This window comes from Copadichromis virginalis, linkage group LG14 (assembly GCF_057382275.1).
Source record: "Copadichromis virginalis isolate Kocher_CV1m ecotype Utaka linkage group LG14, C_Virginalis_male_GT1.1, whole genome shotgun sequence".
NCBI lineage: Eukaryota > Metazoa > Chordata > Actinopteri > Cichliformes > Cichlidae > Copadichromis > Copadichromis virginalis.
Genome location: NC_140631.1, coordinates 15,808,606 through 15,827,104, shown reverse-complemented (window position 1 = coordinate 15,827,104; position 18,499 = coordinate 15,808,606). Strand labels below are relative to the sequence as shown.

The 18,499-nt window shown below is 37.4% G+C and overlaps 1 protein-coding gene across 1 annotated transcript; it reads left to right on the top strand.

Moving 5' to 3' along the window:
* The first annotated feature begins 559 nt into the window (after positions 1 to 559).
* On the top strand, positions 560 to 17,640 carry LOC146693723 (sodium channel regulatory subunit beta-4-like). Its single transcript, XM_085429577.1, has 5 exons — positions 560 to 1,417; positions 8,987 to 9,150; positions 11,577 to 11,796; positions 12,028 to 12,157; positions 13,451 to 17,640. The coding sequence occupies exons 1-5, from the start codon at positions 1,324 to 1,326 to the stop codon at positions 13,542 to 13,544; spliced, it is 702 nt and encodes a 233-aa protein (XP_085285703.1). The 5' UTR covers positions 560 to 1,323; the 3' UTR covers positions 13,545 to 17,640.
* Positions 17,641 to 18,499: the final 859 nt, after the last annotated feature.

Below are 18,499 nucleotides of genomic sequence, written 5' to 3'. Positions count from 1 at the left end.
GGGTTTTGTCCAAATTTGTACGAGAAAAAGTCTTGTTCAAATTGAAGATCTTGCTTAGGAACCATTCCAATAGATCACCTAAAACTTTGAATCAAATTCTTGAGATGATCTAAAAATCGAAAAAAGTGCTAATACCAAAAGCTTGTCAGTCGTTGTTGCTATCTTCAAGTGAATTGCTACCATGTGAACTGTGGACACTATGCTCGCACATACTGATTTTATTGGGGGATAAAAACCTGAAAACTCTTTACAAAAAATTCCACTGTAGTGATATTTTGATGACAAACTCAACACTGCTGCTGTGAAACTCAAGTATAGGGAAGAGAGCCACTGGAAGCAAAATGCGATTGCCAACACAGATATAAAGTTGAACCATGAAATGAGAGAAGCATGAAAGTGGAGACATGTGAGTATGTGGTATGGGTGAAACACCCACCCCGTGACTGACTCGGAGACCTTCTTGAGCAAAGGCTGACTCAGCCGTTCTGTGCTGGGCGCATGTGTGTGTGTGCATCTATGTGGCAGCAGACATCACCCAGTACCCCTCACCCCCACTCGCTATCCCCTCCTTCTCTCGCTCGCTCTCTCTTCACCTCTACCTCTGCAGTACCTCATTTCTCCCTGTGCCGGCACAGGAAACACGCATACTTTCTGCTTTTCTGCCTGCTGGCTCTCCTCCAGCATCCTTCTGTGCCTCTTGTGTGTTCTCCTCCCCCTCCAGCCTATGTCTCCCCCCCACCCATGGGGTTTGTTGGCCAGCCTGGTTACCTGACTATTCCTGCTGCTGTTAAAGGAGTGGAGCGGTCTGACACAACGCTGCTACCCTGGTGCCGCTCTGCCTCGCTACTCCTCTATGCCTTTCGCCTCACACTCTGCTTTGCTGGATAATTACCACTGTGTCTGCCAGAGACAGCGACAGAGGACAGGAGAGGAGGGAGGCAAAGAAACAGAGAGGCTGCACTCTTTGTTCAACTGCTGCATTCTTCAGTCTTTCCTTTCCTCTGCTTCCCCGGGCTGCAGGAGAGCAGTGCAAGGAACAACTTGATGTGAGAAAGCTCCCTAAAGGAATTTTATCCTTCTCTCTTTTGCGCTTCCTCATTCTGTTCATTACTGGGACAGAGTGCAGAGGAGGAGAGAAGAGGGAGGGACTGAGAGCAAGACTCTGCCTTCAGCTGCACAGCTCAGTGTCCCACCTTGGTCCAGAGGCACATAAGTCAAACACTCACAGTGACTGGCAGACAAGGAGACAGACTGACAGAGACACACATTGTATACATATAGACAGGCAGAGAAGAACAGAGACAGACAGGTGGCGTAGGTGTCATGGCGTCAGTGGACAGCACTGGTTCAAGTGTCTCTGGTCGACTGAGATCAGGGGATCTACTTCACGCTGGTCTGGCAGTTGCACTGCTGCTTGGTGAGTTACACTTATCTCTGTACCTTTAAGTGCCATGTCATTCCACTCTTTTCAAACATGTCTCTGGATGGGGCTATCCCTTTAATTGCCTATACATTTTAACTTGTTTCTGTGCCCTTTAGACCTTCTTCATTTGCTCCTTTTGCTCGCTTTTTCTTATTTATTATGTCTGAGTGGGTGGTACAGCCCTCTTACAGTAAATCAATACCTTTTTTTGGTTATTCTATATCTGCTATATCTACATCTGCTGCTCTGTCGCATCTGCTTCAGCGCTCATGTTTAATCATTATCTTTCCATACCCAAACACTACAATGTATGGTGCTGTCACAGGTGATGTTTAATTGTTAAACAATCAGGCCAACAATACAAACCTTTGACTTAGATCAGTTTCATGTTGTAGGGTTGCTGCTGGACTGTTTGAGTAACTGACACTTCGCACTTTGAAATTCTACTTTAAACATAGCCTTCATATAGGAGAAACTAAAACAAATAATTAACTTTTGGTTTTCAAAGTAAAGAAAAACAAGCTATAGTTTATCTACATGCATGCCTGTGTGAACATAGCATTACTGGTAATGACGTAGTGGTGCAGTGATGATCTGTGCTTTTGCTCGTACCCTCCCTGATTTTGTTGTAGTGCCCAATAGTGCCCCCACATCCAAAAATCCCCCCCTGGCTCTCAGTTGTTTGGAAAGTTGAGCACCATTGAGTTTTATGAAAGAAAAATGGGACTAGTATGTGTCCAGTATTGCAATATTAGTGTCGTCTTTAGATAACCGACAAGTAAGATTAGAATGCATCTTATCTTTCCGCTTTTTAAAATGTGTTTTAGATAAAAAAACAAAAAAAACAAACAGCACTTTGTTGTTTCAATTTTGTTTTGTTTTATTTTTTGGCAAATATTTGGGCTTTTTATGTTTTCCAACCAAACATCAGGGGTAAATATTAAAACAAATAACTTTAGTTCAATAACACATGTAATTTTGCATTTTGGTAAAGTTATTGACTAAATTATTCAAGAGTCCATGAGTCCAGGTTAGCGGCAGCACCAAGACCAAATCATCACTTGTCCCAGTAGGGTCAAATTTGGTCATAGCATATCACATACTGAAAACATGCGAACACACTTCTGACTAGCTAACACAATGCAACATTAGTTCACTTTAAAGGGATTAAACAATAGTTTAGTTCTTTTGAATAGATATGATAAATATATGTACCAGAAACTTTTAACAAAATATTCATTTAAGAAAGAGGAACAAATACAGGCAATATACACACTTCATTTACATCATAGTTCGCATACACAAAAAATAGTTGTAAAGCACAATTTTACAATTATTCATCTTATACATCTTATTCATATTCATTTGTTTCTTGTTGTATTTCATTGTCAGTACACATATTTCCAAATGAAATTGTTGAGTGTTGTGGAAAGTCATACTGCACCAAATAACACCTTCTTAGTAAAATATTTTCCCAAAAATCTTGCTAAAACAGCATTGATCTGGTTGTTTTGTCTAAATTACCAGCTAAGTTCAGTGGAATTTCTCTGAAATCATTTTCTCATAAGTACATATTCTCAGACTGAATCCCACTGTCCCAGCAGACATTAGATACACCAACAGATAAGTACAGGCAAGGCTAACACAAATAAGAAAGAAGCATAAACTGTATAACAAATTATATTTTTATCAGCAAATTCTTAAAGGATAGCCACAGCATTATAGAGCATTAACAGTCTGACTCAAGTGGTGGTGCGAGATTGGTTTACATTAAGTACCTGTAAATTTAAATAAAATAAGTTCAAATATCTTTTAACCCATAAGAGCCCAACCCATTTCCACACTCAGGAAAATTATGGGAGCAGTAAAACAGCAACATCAAGTTCAATCAACAAAATAGATTATATAAGAGGTGTCACCGTAGGTTCTTAAACATTAAAATATGTAACTCAATATCCCCAAAATACCTTCATTTTCACAAATGAATAGATTATAACTTAAATTTTAACTTAACATCATGACTCAACAACAGCCCGACAGTCCATATTCCAAGTTAGAAGAACACTTAAATTTCAATTCAAGGTCTACACTTATGAATAAATACTTTCATTTGACTATATCCTCCTGAGAACTGAGGAAAGAATCTTCCCATTGAACTATTTTTGGGATTTCCTTCCTCTTTGGAGCTAAAAGAGAGCACCGAAATGCACAAGATATCAATGGAAAGCCCAGGATGTCCTCTATTTAGTACATTAGGACTTATTATGATAGCTCAAATAAGTCACAAGATAGAGACCAAAAACAAATGTCCATTACAATGGACATAAATGGATGGGCTGGTTCTCTGGAGGATATTCTCACCTCTATTTAAGAGATCCGGTTCATCTGTTATGAAAATGTCCACCTTAAATGCATTTTATCATTGTTAACATCTTATATATTCAGGATATGGTTATTTATCTAAATTGTGTCTGTATTGGAATGCTCAACTGTTTCTCTTATGTAATCAAGTAATACCTAAATCAAGTAATGTGCAAAGTATTACAGCAATATGTCACAACAAAACCTTTTGGCAACAGAGAATGAAGAGAATGAAGGCAGTGAAGCAAAGGTCCCAATAAAAGTCAGGTGTGAAATTAAGGAAAAATGTTTAACAGTAGGTTGTTCTCATTAACATCTCCGGATCTATATGAAAGTGTCATTCAGTATTAACAGACAGAAGCTGTTATTGCAGCAGGACCACAGACAAAACTTGGAATAATGACTTTTTTGCAGAATAAAGACAATCTTCAGATATCTGTAACTTTTCAGCATGGAAGATGCAAAAGGTTGGAACAACTGTCATGCCAACTACTTTCATTTTTTCCATTTTCATTCACGCAAAATTATTCATCATCCTTTTTTGTGACGAATAAACAAAAGATACAGTAAAAAGCAAAATGATAGAGTGATCATGGAGTAACATAGTAATCATGTTAACATTTCTCCAGTACTGTGCCTGAAAATGCAGTTACTGCAGCATTGTTTGTATGAATATCACATTGCATATATTACCTGAAGTGAAAAACTGAAACTATCTTGTCCCACAATACCAGCAGCTCTGCCTATTAAGTAACTCAGCTGCTGGTGTAATTCTTTGCCCATTCACCTTGAAAAGGACATCTCACATGCCTCACCTCTCTCATATCCATTCCCCTGTTCTTTCCTTGTGACCCCTTTCCATCACTTCCTACACATTGTAACTCCTGCATTACCTACGCTTCCTTGTTCATAGTACCCCCCTCTCCCACATTTCCCATCACTTCCCTGTATATATTGCAGAATAGTGTCCTCAGTCAGTTCTCTATGGGTTCTCTTAGAAATACATTAACTTTTCAATTACTGGCCTACTTAAAAAAAGAAGAAGAAAAAAAACAGTCACCTTGACAGTCAGGCAAGGACACACACACACATACATGCACACAGACACATATGCACATACATGCACACACTCAGTTGCTTTTCAGACCTTCAGTATTACTGATATGTACACAAACACTTAAAGTAAGTGCATATATACAGTTCACATACATGCACATGCACACACATACACAGACACACACGTCACATAAAAAGATAACAGTGCATACATTACATAAGTGAATTGTACACTACTTCAGGATGTGAATCTGTGGGCGGTTTCAGGACAAACTGTTTAGACAAAAAAAGAGGATAGTGAAGAGAAAAGTGATGTACAAAACCATGATAGTAGAGAGCAGTAAAGCCAAGGAGGTGTCAAGTTTATTTCTAAGCATGAGGAGGGGGCACCATATAATCCATTTGGAAACGTTTTTGGAAATGGATAACATCTTTTTTTTTCTCCACTAGAGCATTTTGTTTCACAGACTATTCATTGAAAATGTGCAACTAATTACTGATAGAGATAAATGTTTGTTTTCATTGTTGCAATTACCAAAGAGTTTAAAAGATAGTTCAATGTTCAAAACCTCTAAGCCTCTTAAAGTAGAAAATACAAACACACACACACACACACACACACACACACACACACACACACACACACACACAAACACAACCCCGTTGAGCTATTTTACTGAGGACCTTCATTGACATAATGCTTTCCCTAGCCCCTTACCCTAACCCTAACCATTAAAAATGAATGCCTAACCCAAACCCTTACCCTAAACCTAATCATAACCTAATTGTAAAACTGACACTAAAACCACATTTTGAGCCTCAAAATTACCTTTAAATGCCTTCAAATTTGTGAGGACCGGGTTGTGTGTCCTCACAAGTGACTGTTGGTTCTCACTAGTATAATAGAATGCAGATTTCGGTCCTCACAAAGATAGCTAGACAGGAACACACACACACACATATGTTTCCATGTTCTTATTTAGGGATTGTCTCCCCCAGGAGCAACTTCTGAAAGCAACTAAGACAGAAAGATTGAGGGATAAAAGGAGTGAAAGCAGAATTGTCCAGACTGTCCAGTGCTATAAAAAAGTAAGTCAGGCTATTAAAACAGAGCAAAAGTGGAATCAGAAAACAAACAAGTTCAAAACTAAAAATGCTTGAGCTGAAAGTGGATGAGTCAGCATAACTGAAGAGTTAAATACCAGGTGTTACAAAAAAAATCAAGAAGAGCGGGTAGGACAAAAGCATATAGATGACCAAAAAAGCAAAGCCAAACAAACTGTTGCTTCCTTGATGTATAAATATTTATTTGTAAGGTAGTGCACATATTTATTATAACCAATATGTGACTTGCAGAAGGAACTCTTTTAGTTAATTTCATCTGAAAAAATAAATAAATAAATAAAATACAGACAGAGGTTTGTGTCTGTGAAGGTTCTCAGTCATCCAGGTCATCGTAGTCAAAGGAGCTTGCAAAGAAAAGCGTCTGGACTTCTTTAAGTTGCTTGAAGACGTTTCACCTCTCATCCGAGAAGCTTCTTCAGTTCTAAGGTCAAATGGTGGAGAGTCCCAGATATAAACCTAGTGGGAGTATCCCCCCACAGAGGGACAAAAGGACCCCCTGATGATCCTCTAATCGCCTGAGCCAAGGTGTGAAACTGGGTGTGGGTCCCAATCAGCCAGAGTTTCGGGTGTGTTCATTGTGAAACCTGGCCCCACTTTATCATGCGAATTCCTGAGGTCAGATGCCCCAGGATGTGAGTGGGCGTTAAGGCGTCTGGGAAGGGATCTCAAAACTGGATTATAGATGGCAGAGAGTTGGTGTCGTAAACCCCCGCCTCTGTTCAAAGATGGTCGCTCACAGTGGACATAGATGACATAGATGGCTTCTTTCACTCCTCTTTCACTCACTCCTCTTTGGTTTGAAAGAGGAGTGAAAGAAGCCATCTATGTCCACTGTGAGCGACCATCTTTGAACAGAGGCGGGGGTTTATGACACCAACTCTCTGCCATCTATAATCCAGTTTTGAGATCCCTTCCCAGACGCCTTAATGCCCACTCACATCCTGGGCCATCTGACCTCAGGAATTCGCATGATAAGGTGGGGCCAGGTTTCACAATGAACACACCCGAAACTCTGGCTGATTGGGACCCACACCCAGTTTCACACCTTGGCTCAGGCGATTAGAGGATCATCAGGGGGTCCTTTTGTCCCTCTGTGGGGGGTTACTCCCACTAGGTTTATATCTGGGACTCTCCACCATTTGACCTTAGAACTGAAGAAGCTTCTCGGATGAGAGGTGAAACGTCTTCAAGCAACTTAAAGAAGTCCAGGCGCTTTTCTTTGCAAGCTCTTTTGACCACAGACAGAGGTTTATTTTTGTCTATGTATTTGCACTACTGGAACCCAATACTCTTCAGTGGGAGTTCCACCCACACTTACAATCCCTTGCTTGTATCATTAACCCTAAACGCTTACTTCAGCAATATCTTTCTTTTTATTTATATCATTTTACAAAAGCAGCTGATAAAAAAACAGAAAGAATGACTATTCAAATACTGAGTGTTTTTCCCAGTACGAATTAAAAGTTTCAGCTCCATTAAGTCTTACTTGAAACAATCTTCTTACAACACTATTACTTTTTTTCTGAAAATGTTTTATTAGTTCTAGCCATACACAGCAAATCACCATTAATATACTTAACTCATTCACTGCCAGCCATTGGCAGTGAATGAGTTAAACCCATTGACTCATACACTGCAATTGACGGCTATAGACGTCAATGGCAGTGAATGAGTTAATATAATACAAAATAAGTTGTGCTGTCTGTTGAATGAGTTCTATCCAAGTAACTTTTTCTATGTATATTAAGAAAAGGTTATTTCACATTAATTGTATTTTTTTGTTTCATTAACCAGCCCCAGTGCCAGTGTTGTGATGGTAACAATACAGCTGAAAAGCAACTTTGTATCAATATTTCTGCTGTTGAATTTTTTTCCTCCAAATCACATTAATACATTTTCTGATTTCTTTAACATTTGAATTGAAAAATGGTAAATGACAATGTGTGCCTAGAACACGTGATTTCAAGTAGTAAAATGATTTCATCCATATCCAGTAATATGAGGACTCAAGTGTTTGAGATTCTTGTGCTAACGCAGATTTATTCAAAGCATTCCAGAGCAGGTGATGCAAAATTCTTTTAAGCAAGTATACATACATGTCTATGTCTATGTGTCCTCAGCAGAGGCATACATGTACTCTAACCTTGTCTGTACCTTGTCCAAGTGAAATGTGATCCTGAGCAGGTCAATGGGGAAGAGAGTATTTATAAATAGACCCCAAGTGTGTGAGAGAGAAACCAGAGCAACAATCTGAGAATTACACCAGCTGTCATTGCAAAACCCACATAACATGCCTGGCCATGTGAATTTAAGTCGCATGACTCTTATACTCTATTCATAAATTGGATTAGTTGGGTCTTGAAAAAATCAAAGGTTTTGATTGCTTAATTAGTTTGACCTGATGAACTAGAGAACAAATCTTTTCTCTTTAGAAATGGTACCAAAATTCTATGTTTCTTTTTTTTTTTTTTTTTACATTTTTTTTTTTAACATTAAGACCAATAGAAGAGAGAGGTTTTACATAGAGGACATCATACAGTATAAATGTCATTTGGTAAAATTGTCAGTTGCTTCTGCAAAGTTGCATTTAGAACCTAACCTAATTTTTCAAAGCCTAAAGTTCGCCATAAAGTCCATAAAGTACACAAAAAAAGTAATCAGGGAGCATGTGGTCATTTTTTTCCCTGTGACAGCAATTTTAAATATATTAGGTTTAGACTCCATATTAAGATTTTTATTCACAATTTAATTTTAAAAGAAGAGAGACAGAATAGTGTTGCCTACTTGGCCACATTCTACTTTTACTTAAGTTATATCATAATGAATTCATACATAATTAAGTCTCAATAAACTGATGCCACAACAAATATTGCAAATATCAAACAAACACAAAACTCTGTACTATCTTTTACTTTTTTATTTTCATTTTGCCTTATATAATTGTGTTTTTATTGCTTTTCAAAAACCGTTTTCTATCCTTTTCTAAAAACTTTTTAACTTTTCCTTTCTCCCTTGGTTTAGGCGTATGGACTGTTGGTGGACTGGAAGTTTCCACAGGTAAAGTGTCTTCAATCGAAGCAATGAATGGCTCCACGGTTTTGTTGCCCTGCACTTACTCTTCATGTATTGGCATCGAAAATCTCTACTTCAACTGGCAATATAATGACAATGGAACTCTCATAAAGGTACGTGCACACAACCACAACACCAACAGGGATACAAAAAAGCATAAAAATAGTGATTCCTGACATTTTCATATGTTTCGTGTCTCATCGCATAAACAGTCAGTGAGTGTATGCTGTTGTATTTCTGAAGGCATGGGGATACAGTTTTGTTCATAAGTATTTTGATGAACAGATAGTTCTTGTAATTTTGCCTTTGTTAACTATCACATGTGATTGTTTTTTTTTTTTTTTAGTACAGCCTGTATTAACTGTTTAGGAAATGCAGCCATTTTTTAATACACAGGATCTGCTTGTATTATTTGAAAAGCCTCTGTAGGTTATGACGGCCTGAAGTCTAAAATTCACGAACATCACCAAATGCTGTGTTTCCTCCCTTGAGATGCCAGGCCTTTACTGCAGTCACCTTCAGCTGCTGCTTGTTTGTGGGTCTCTCTGCCTAGAGGTCTGCCTTCCGCAGTGTTGGAAAGGTTACTTTTAAAATGTATTCCACTACAAATTACAGAATACATGCCCCAAAATGTAGTTTTTAACGTATTCCGTTAAGCTACTCAGTGTGAGTAACATATTCTGAATACTTTGGATTACTTAATATATTGTCGTGTTTTTTTACAACTACGTGAATGTACTATTGCTGTGTGATTTATTACTATTACTGAAGGCTTCCTGCCACCAAAATCACATTGTTAGCTTGCGTTAGCTGAGGTTAGTTCATAGACTGCTTTCAGAATTGCACATGATTATTTGCAGCTCGCAGGTTGTTAATGTTTAAGCAGGTCTAACAATCTGCAGTCTATGAACTAACTTAGGCTAACGCCAGCTAACAATGTTAGTTCGGTGGCGAGTAGCATCCAGTAATAGTAACAAATCACTCAGCAATAGTACATCAGAGATACTGAAGTGGCACATAACCCAGGTAGCTACCACAACTAAAACAAGGTAGCTGCAGTAGGCTAACATTCATTGTTAAAAAAGAACTTATTTCCAGATGTTTGTTTAGGTTGGAGTCTTTTGACGCTGCGAGCAGCTTGGTTGCTGGCAAACAGTGTTTGCATGGCATGGTCAAATTCACCCATCCCTTTCTTCTTTAAATATGAAGTGGTGTCGGAATTTCAAAGTAAGAAATCCATTCCTGCTCGTACTCTGCTGGCTCTGTTGTGCTGTCGCTGGGTCCATTGTGTAACTGACACCACCAATGTTAATGGGACGCTTACATTGGAGCCTCTTATTTCGTGTCTTGTTTGGGTTTCTGGCTATGTGTGGAGTTACCAAAATTGGAGAGGTGATAGCCTAAGAAAAGACCGTTGTGTAATCCAGTTATTTCAACAAAGTAACTATATTCTAATTATCACCGTTTTAAACGGTAACTGCAAGGGAATACAGTTGCTCATATTTTGTATTTTAAATACGTAACACCAGTTCATGTATTCCGTTACTCCCCAACACTGGACTTCTAAACTCTACTGAAAAGAATGCTCTGGTGGAAAGCATGTTCTGATATCATGTGACTCACTTGGTCATTTAATTAAATCCTGTTTCTTTGTCTTGAGAGGCTCTTTGGTTGCTTGTGCAGTATACATTGGGTGATTAACGATTTGCACTTTGTGCTGCCCAATAAATTTTTCAACATTTGTCAGGATCTGAGGAGCAATTGTAGCCCTGTACATTTCAGAATTCATCCAGCCACGTGATCCGTAAACACAAGTGAATGAGTTCTGTTGCAAACCATACATACCTATGCCATTATATTGGCTTCACCACGCTTCAGATCATTATTTTTTCTTTTTTTTTTCTATCTTTAACCATTGGTTTGCATCTTGTTGTAAATGCTCTGTATTTCCATTAATCAAGACATCTGTTGATTGTAGACTTTGACAATGATGTAGCTACCTCCACAGTGTTGCTGACTTTGTTAGAAGTTGTGAAGGAACTTTTTTCTTGACCAAAGAAAGAATTCTATGATCATTCACTTCACAGGTGTCTCCACAGGTTTCCCTGGCCTTTAAGTCTTGCTGAGCTGCCCGGTTCATTCCATCTTTTGATCAATGTGCCAAATAGCTGATTTGGCCACGTTTTGTTTTTTTTAGCTTGATTATGGCATAACTACATGTTCTTTCAGACAGCTACCAAATACAAGTTCAAGTCCAGATCACAATTTCCTTAATATTTAAGAAAGTGTCAAGGGACCCTTTACCTGGCCATAAAACTGCTTGTCAATTATTTTTGAGTCTCTAAAAATGGGGAACTATATATAAAAATGCCCAAACAGGTAATAAAACACTTTTGTTAAACCCCTTGAATTAAAGTCTTTGGTTTTCAGTGTGATGTGGTGGTGTACAAAGGCAAAATTACAACACAGTGTGTCATCATCCCAATGCTGTGTAGCTGACACCCAATACTGTGTATCTAAGGAAATATCTTGTGTGTAGTTATGTGAAGCGTTGATCCCTATGGAGGGTGTGGAGCCGAAGGTCCGTGTGTCCCATGAGCGTGTTGAGTTTGTCGGCTCCTCAAAGAGTAACAACATTTCGATCTTGCTATGGAATATCACCTTTGAAGATGAAGGAGAGTACATCTGTTTTGCCAGGAATCCAAAAGAGAAGAACCGCAACCACAGTGCTATCTTCACTCTTATAGTGGTGGATCAAAGTATGTAAAAGTTGCACAAACACCTGGCATACAAAAATAGAGCTTTATCTGACTTGCTGACTGAAAGTGTTTATAAAGTACATATACAAGTACATATATGCTACTAGCATCTAGTTTCAATCTTGTTAGAGCTCTAAGTCAGTTTTTACATACTCTGTATACTTGTTTGTCCTCACAAAGTCACTCTCTCTCTCTCTCTCTCTCTCTCTCTTTCTCTCTCTACCTTTTCAGTGAAGGAAGTTGACAACACTTTGACAATCATTATTGTCTCAGCGTTGGGTGGAGTCATAGGCTTAGTTATCATTGTCATGGTGATAAAGGCTGTTGTTGTTCACTTCCTGCAGAAGGATGATGAGAAAAAGTGAGTAGATCATTGACTATCTTATAAGGACATTTAGAACAAATCAACAATACTGATTATAGATAATCTTTTTATCATATATATTTGGGTCAGCTACAGTCAAACAGCCAAAAACTGTGTACTGCTGGCAAAAAGAAATTTGGTCTATTATATGCTAGTTTTATAACTGTTTCTACAAATTTAACATCTTGTGAAATAGGGTGTAAACATTTGTGAAGTTTTCACCATTAATGAAAAAAAATTCCAGCTTTTAAGGAACCATTGAATTTTTTTTCCTGATATGGTTTTTATTCATATATTTTTATTCATATACATATGTTACAAGTCCTATGATGTCATTGACTTTTGCAGATACTATAGCCTGCAACACGCAGCTCAAAACGAAATGTACAGAAGTTATGAATAATTAAGTGTGGTGAAGTACTGTTTATATTTCCTGTTTAATCACACAAGTAATGCACTGTTACGGCAACACAATTTTTCAGACAAGACATACTGACATGAAGAATAAGTCAAGTGATCTTTATACATACATGTCGTAAATAATATTTTTATGTACTACAAATATTTTTAAAATGTGCAAGCCTTATTTGATTTCTAAAAAGTATAACAAAAAGTTTGAATGTTGGAAATAAAAATGAAAGAAATTGCTTGTCATACTCCAGTTTGCAAAAGAAGTAGAATTATTAGCTTTCTGTTATCTTTTTTATTGACATAAAAAGTGCATCTAGCAGTGAAAATCTGATATTAGAGGAAATTCAAATGTGTTACATCATAATTTCAAGAGTATTTGCTTTCATATAACAAATGAACAATTTATATTCGATGAATACAACTAAAATCATTGTAACCTTTATCACTAGGTCTAATGTCATATCATCAACACCAGTTCATATAAAACTACATTATTTACTGAAAAATAATTTTGTGTCACAAAGATTTACCCTGTTGTTTGACTGTGGCTGACCCAGGCACTCATTTGGCCATGTTAATAGATTTTTTTGTATTTTTCTAATTAAAATATCTGATGTAATCAGTAATGGTTTTATGCTGACAATATAGGTCAAATTGTCTCAGAACAAAGTGGGCAATTATTATGAATCTGTTATATTATATAATAACGAAATAATGTCACCCATATTCTATGTTTCCAAAACAAAATTATTATTTGAAGCTCATTGGGTTAAGTTTTTTTAAAACCCCTGCAATTTATATGGCACATGGCCCTTATCGCTTGTATTTGTCTCCTTTTATAGGTGTTCAATATAACCTTTGTTTCTCTTATCTCTACAGTAAAGAGTGCCTAGTGAGCTCCTCAGGGAATGACAACACAGAAAATGGTCTTTCAGGAGCCAAAACTGAAAACAAAGGGACACCAAAGGCTTGAACAAAATGTTAAGTATGCCTACATGTTTGTATATATGTTAGACAAATGTACACACTCAGCGAAAAATCAATTATCTTACTAGCGGCTAACAAAAACAACTTGTAAAAATGTCTATTTTAAATCATGCTTGAGATTTGGGAAGTGTGAAGTGTGCATAGGCCTGGATCTCTCTCACTTACCATGGTAGCCCATTTGTTCCACTGTACAGCTTCTGCTCCACTTTCTTCACATTGCAATCTCCAATTTATGCAGTTGATGTGTTATTTTTTTCTATGTACTTTCTTACTATCTAATAACATTCACACTACGTTAAAGCAAAAACGCATCACAAGGCCGAAATCTTTTTTATACACCCAATGTCAGTATTCAGTTTCCAGTCCAAAACATGCTTTACAGTATCAGCTGAGAAGCTACAATATGTTGGATTCTTAGTCTGGAACTCTACAACTCCAAGTGAAACTTGGACTTAGATATACTCAACCAGTGGGAACAAATATCTTTGATGCCATGTTGAACTGCCATAATGAAAAACTGCCAGGATGTCAGTCGAAGAACAGCACAACACTGCTCAAATTCTTTCCCTTAGCTCTCAAATGATATAAACGCACCTGGATGAAAATAAGCCAGGTGGTAACTGACTAGAAGTTTGGTTATAAAGAAAAGATAAAATTTTTTAGTCCCAATCACATAAATTGTTTATAAATAAAATAGGAAGTTTTACATTTTAAACACTGACTGTAAAATTTGTATTTTGCCATTTTAAACACTGGGCGCTGTTTTACTGATTAACTGTGTTTGAAAGGTAACGAGTAAATCCCAACTGTTTCCAAAGGATCTTTCTGACATTAACCTCTGAAATGCCAATTTTCATGTGACTTCTGGGTTCAGATTAGACACACTGCTGGTTTGTTTGGGCCAAAGATTTTCTGTGAAATGCTGGTTAGCAGGGACTAACAAATGGGCTTACCTTAGGTGAATAAAAGATCCAGTTCTGCACAGGTTTTATTGTTTTGCTTTAGATAAACACAGGTGCCTGTTCTGCTTCTGCTCCCTTGGCTGGTGAGAAGAACTTACATAAAAAAAAGAAGAACCCTAACCACCATCAAAGACAATCCCCAGACCCAGCTCCCTATTGAAAGGAATGAACTTAATCATGCTGCTTCTGACTAATAACCAATGCATTTTCAGCATGTGCACATTTTATATAGCTTCGTATAAGATTATATATTACACCATAATACAGGAACATTTCTGTGTGTCTCTGTTTGGTCCCCTCCACGCTGGCCAGAACTGCGGGAAGCTCTGTCAATGCTCATCTCAACACTGCTGCAACTGTTTAACACCTTTTTAGCCACGTCAGGGTTATTGAAAAATAACTTTTAGAATATTGGCCGACAGGTTTACTGTAGAAAAATTAATAAATGAAAGAAAGTTTACACTTATTGAAAAAGTGAGAACATTTCAGCAGCTCTGTTTAAGTGAAAGAATTGAAAAGCCCTGCCAGAGGAGTTTGAGAAGCTGCTTGATGGCTTATTAGCCGGATATCCTTATAAGCACATGCAGCTCAAAATGCTAATTTCCAAATTTACATGTGGATTCAATGAAATACATATAACTCAAAGGAAACTTGCCAAACCCATCAAGAATATACAAGTCCAGTAATATAGCCTTGGTAGTGCAGGTAGCATTGTCTTGGGGCAGCTCACTGCAAAAGAATGTAAAGACTGTTGGGCAGTCAAATATTGCCCAAAATGTATGTTTTCATTCAGTACAAAAAATATATCAAAGAAATATTAATATTATTCTGAATTGAATGTGTGTGAATGCCCCTCAAGGGCAGTCATAAGTGCTTGTTGGTCAGCTACATTATTTTGTGTACATCTACAACTGGCCAAAACTGAGCATGTTATAGAGTTTAAACTGATAAAATTACTTCTTGACTGTATTTAAAACCCTGACCATTGAAGATTTTAAACTTTTTGTTCAGACTTCACAAACAGCCCCAGTGTTGATCTTAGCTGTTTAAAAGGGACGTCGGTTGATGTTGCTGAGAGTAAATTGAGCAATTTTAAATTAAAAAATGTTTAAGTAAATGCTTAAATGTGCACAATATAAACACCAGTACATATTTCTTTCAAGAAACGCCGAATTGGAAAATGTAACAAAATCTTCATAAATTCACATTTCTGTTTCATTCTTTCATAAGTCAACAAGGATCGGTTTACTGCTAAAATGCCCCTGGGAAATTAGAACCACCTCTCTTTGTAGTTTGTAGTCACAGTCACTTTGACGTCCTTTCTATGAGGACCGCAGACATGCTCTGCATAAATAGTTTGAACAGCTGAAAGCTACATACATACATTACACGCTACTACACAAATACCCACATAGGAGGATTCATTTTGATACCAGAAAACAGCTCACTGGCCTTGCCTGCAAACAATACAGCACTTTATCAGTGTTAAAGTGGTTTTGTTACAATGGCAAATCACGGAAGTGGCCTCACAGTTGCCATTCTTTTATACTATATATTAAGAGAATTAACAAAAACTCAACATTCTCACTTTGTGTTTGTCATTTTGACCGAGTACCTGACAGCAGCACTGTGTCAAATGGTTTTAACTTCGAGTACATGTTCACTTACTGGAACAGAGCTCTATGACAAGCTTTTATTTTATTTTTCTATTTGTTCACGTCTGTCAGCCTGCTCCTCTCTAATACTGGAGTGCATTTCCCTTGCCTTCAATGGAAGCAATAAGACAGATATCAGATTATGCAATAACCTGTTATAAGGCACTTTAAAGATGTGTCTGGACTGGCTGGCAATTCTGTCCAAGGCACTGATCATTGTACCAATATATGTATCCACACCACAGAAATGTATCTCAGCTGAGTTTAAGTATGGTGATTAGGATCATATATCTACAGCAGATGGTTTTGTCTGCATTGGATCAATCTATATTAGGTCCCATTTACACTTGGCTCAAAATTCCTTGAGCAGATGAAAGCTGTATCAGGAAAAGCTTGAACCCAGGCCTGCATTATAACACATGTCTAACATATTACCCCATTTGTACTTTGCTATTTCATAAAAGTTGTATCTAGATGGAATAATAACACAGTGGTGGCCCTGGGAGTTCAGGGTGCTGCAGCTGCAGTTTCTGTTTTCGCTGTGGATTATTTCTTTGTTAGTTTGTTGTTGTTTTTGTATTTATTACTTTGTCAAACTGTTGAAGATGTGTCTCAGTATGCTTTTATTTACATTTTTTCAATGTATGTTTTACTCAGAGCTCTCAGGGCTACTGTACTAATGGGCTAAAAACACCCTAATTGACACTGCCAACTGACAAATATGAAATGCCCTACAAGATAACCAATGCGCTGCCCCCTTACAGGAATACAATATATTTTTCTGTGTGTAATATAAAAGCAGCCATCGTTGCAATCACAGAAAACATCATAACTGACCTATTACAAATATTCTTGCTTTGGAGTCCTAATTATAAGATTTGATGTTATGTACTGAGTAGTTGTTTGGTTGCACTTATGTGTTTGAGGGATGCATTTAATTACCATTGGAAGGAAAGGTGTAGAATATGACCTCAATTGACTCACGCAATCAGGTTTCATACAATATTTAAAGTACAACGCCTATGCCCAAGAAGCACAAGTGTTTATTTTATTATACATTACTAAATAGTGTAAGTATACGCTGAGTATAAATGGGATCAAGAGTGAAATGTGATCAACCTTAACAGTACAATGTTAGAAGTGAATATATCCTGGTGAACCTGTAAAAATGTGAATGACGTGGATGTAAGGCATCACACACTGTCTAAGAGTTATGGGACCCCTCTGTAAAGAGGGTATATACATCCAAAGTCTTCCTGTTAGGGAAAAGCAATATTGTGGAGTTAATGTGTCCGTTAGTGTACTTTTCATAACCCTGACACTCAAAATACAGTATAGGTGGATTCACATAATACATAACTCAAACCTCACTATTTGTGTTTACGGATTTTATTCTTAATTTAAAGAAGAAAAACAAATGATAATAAAATACTTAAAAAACAACAAGCAGCAAATTAGGCATATGTATGTATGTATCTGAGCGGGTTATAAGAGGTATGTACTGTTTTAATAACAACCATAACTGATGTGATAAAATATGTATATGTGATGGGGAGAGGAGAGCTGTTTTAATGCATAAAGCAGGTCTGGTTTTGGTACAGTTGCCTTTATAATCGTAAGACATTGTACTAAGCATTGAATGCATTATTATTATTGTTATGTTTGTTTGTTTGTTTTTTCATCTTTGGTGTTCTGATCTGTCCTGTCTTCCTCCAAGAAACACCTATACCGAACCTCTTGTGACTCTTGAAGTTAGCCAACAGCTTGCAGTGATTGCTGCAGTACTGAGTGTGCACGGTACAGTGTACAATGCTCCTCTGCAGTGGTGCAATACAGCACGCCAAATACAGTATGACTGCCACCCAGTGGTAAATGCCCCTGTAGTACAAGCCATGGTACTACTAGTGTGCATTGTCGAATTTCCCAGAGGAACCCACCCGAGGGATTAATAAAGTTCTATCTTATCTAACTTATCTTATTTTGATTTGGACTATGAGGATTGCACATTATCAAACCATTGCCACAATTTTCAGAGTTACAGCAGTTCAAAGATGTATGATTACGCATCATGTTGCAATTGTTTCTCCTGCTTTATATAGTGCTAGTAGTCTAATGGGGAGGTGTGATGTATAAGTTTACACAAAAAAATTAGGAAAAAAATACATTGAACAATAAACCACGTATGAACAGTGGTTGTTCATCAGACTACTACTGGTGAGCATAAAATGGTTATAGACAGCATTCGTACTGCTGTAATATTATTCACTAGGTAACACAGTATTGTGAATTCTCATTGACTAGTATGATTTTTTAGAGTTAGTATT

What these genes read in the sequence shown, in the direction of transcription:
- LOC146693723 (XM_085429577.1), top strand. Translation starts at nt 1,324, where the DNA reads ATGGCGTCAGTGGACAGCACTGGTTCAAGTGTCTCTGGTCGACTGAGA. An exon ending in GGCAGTTGCACTGCTGCTTG is followed by an intron (nt 1,418 to 8,986) that starts GTGAGTTACACT and finishes CCCTTGGTTTAG; the next exon opens with GCGTATGGACTGTTGGTGGA. An exon ending in ACAATGGAACTCTCATAAAG is followed by an intron (nt 9,151 to 11,576) that starts GTACGTGCACAC and finishes TCTTGTGTGTAG; the next exon opens with TTATGTGAAGCGTTGATCCC.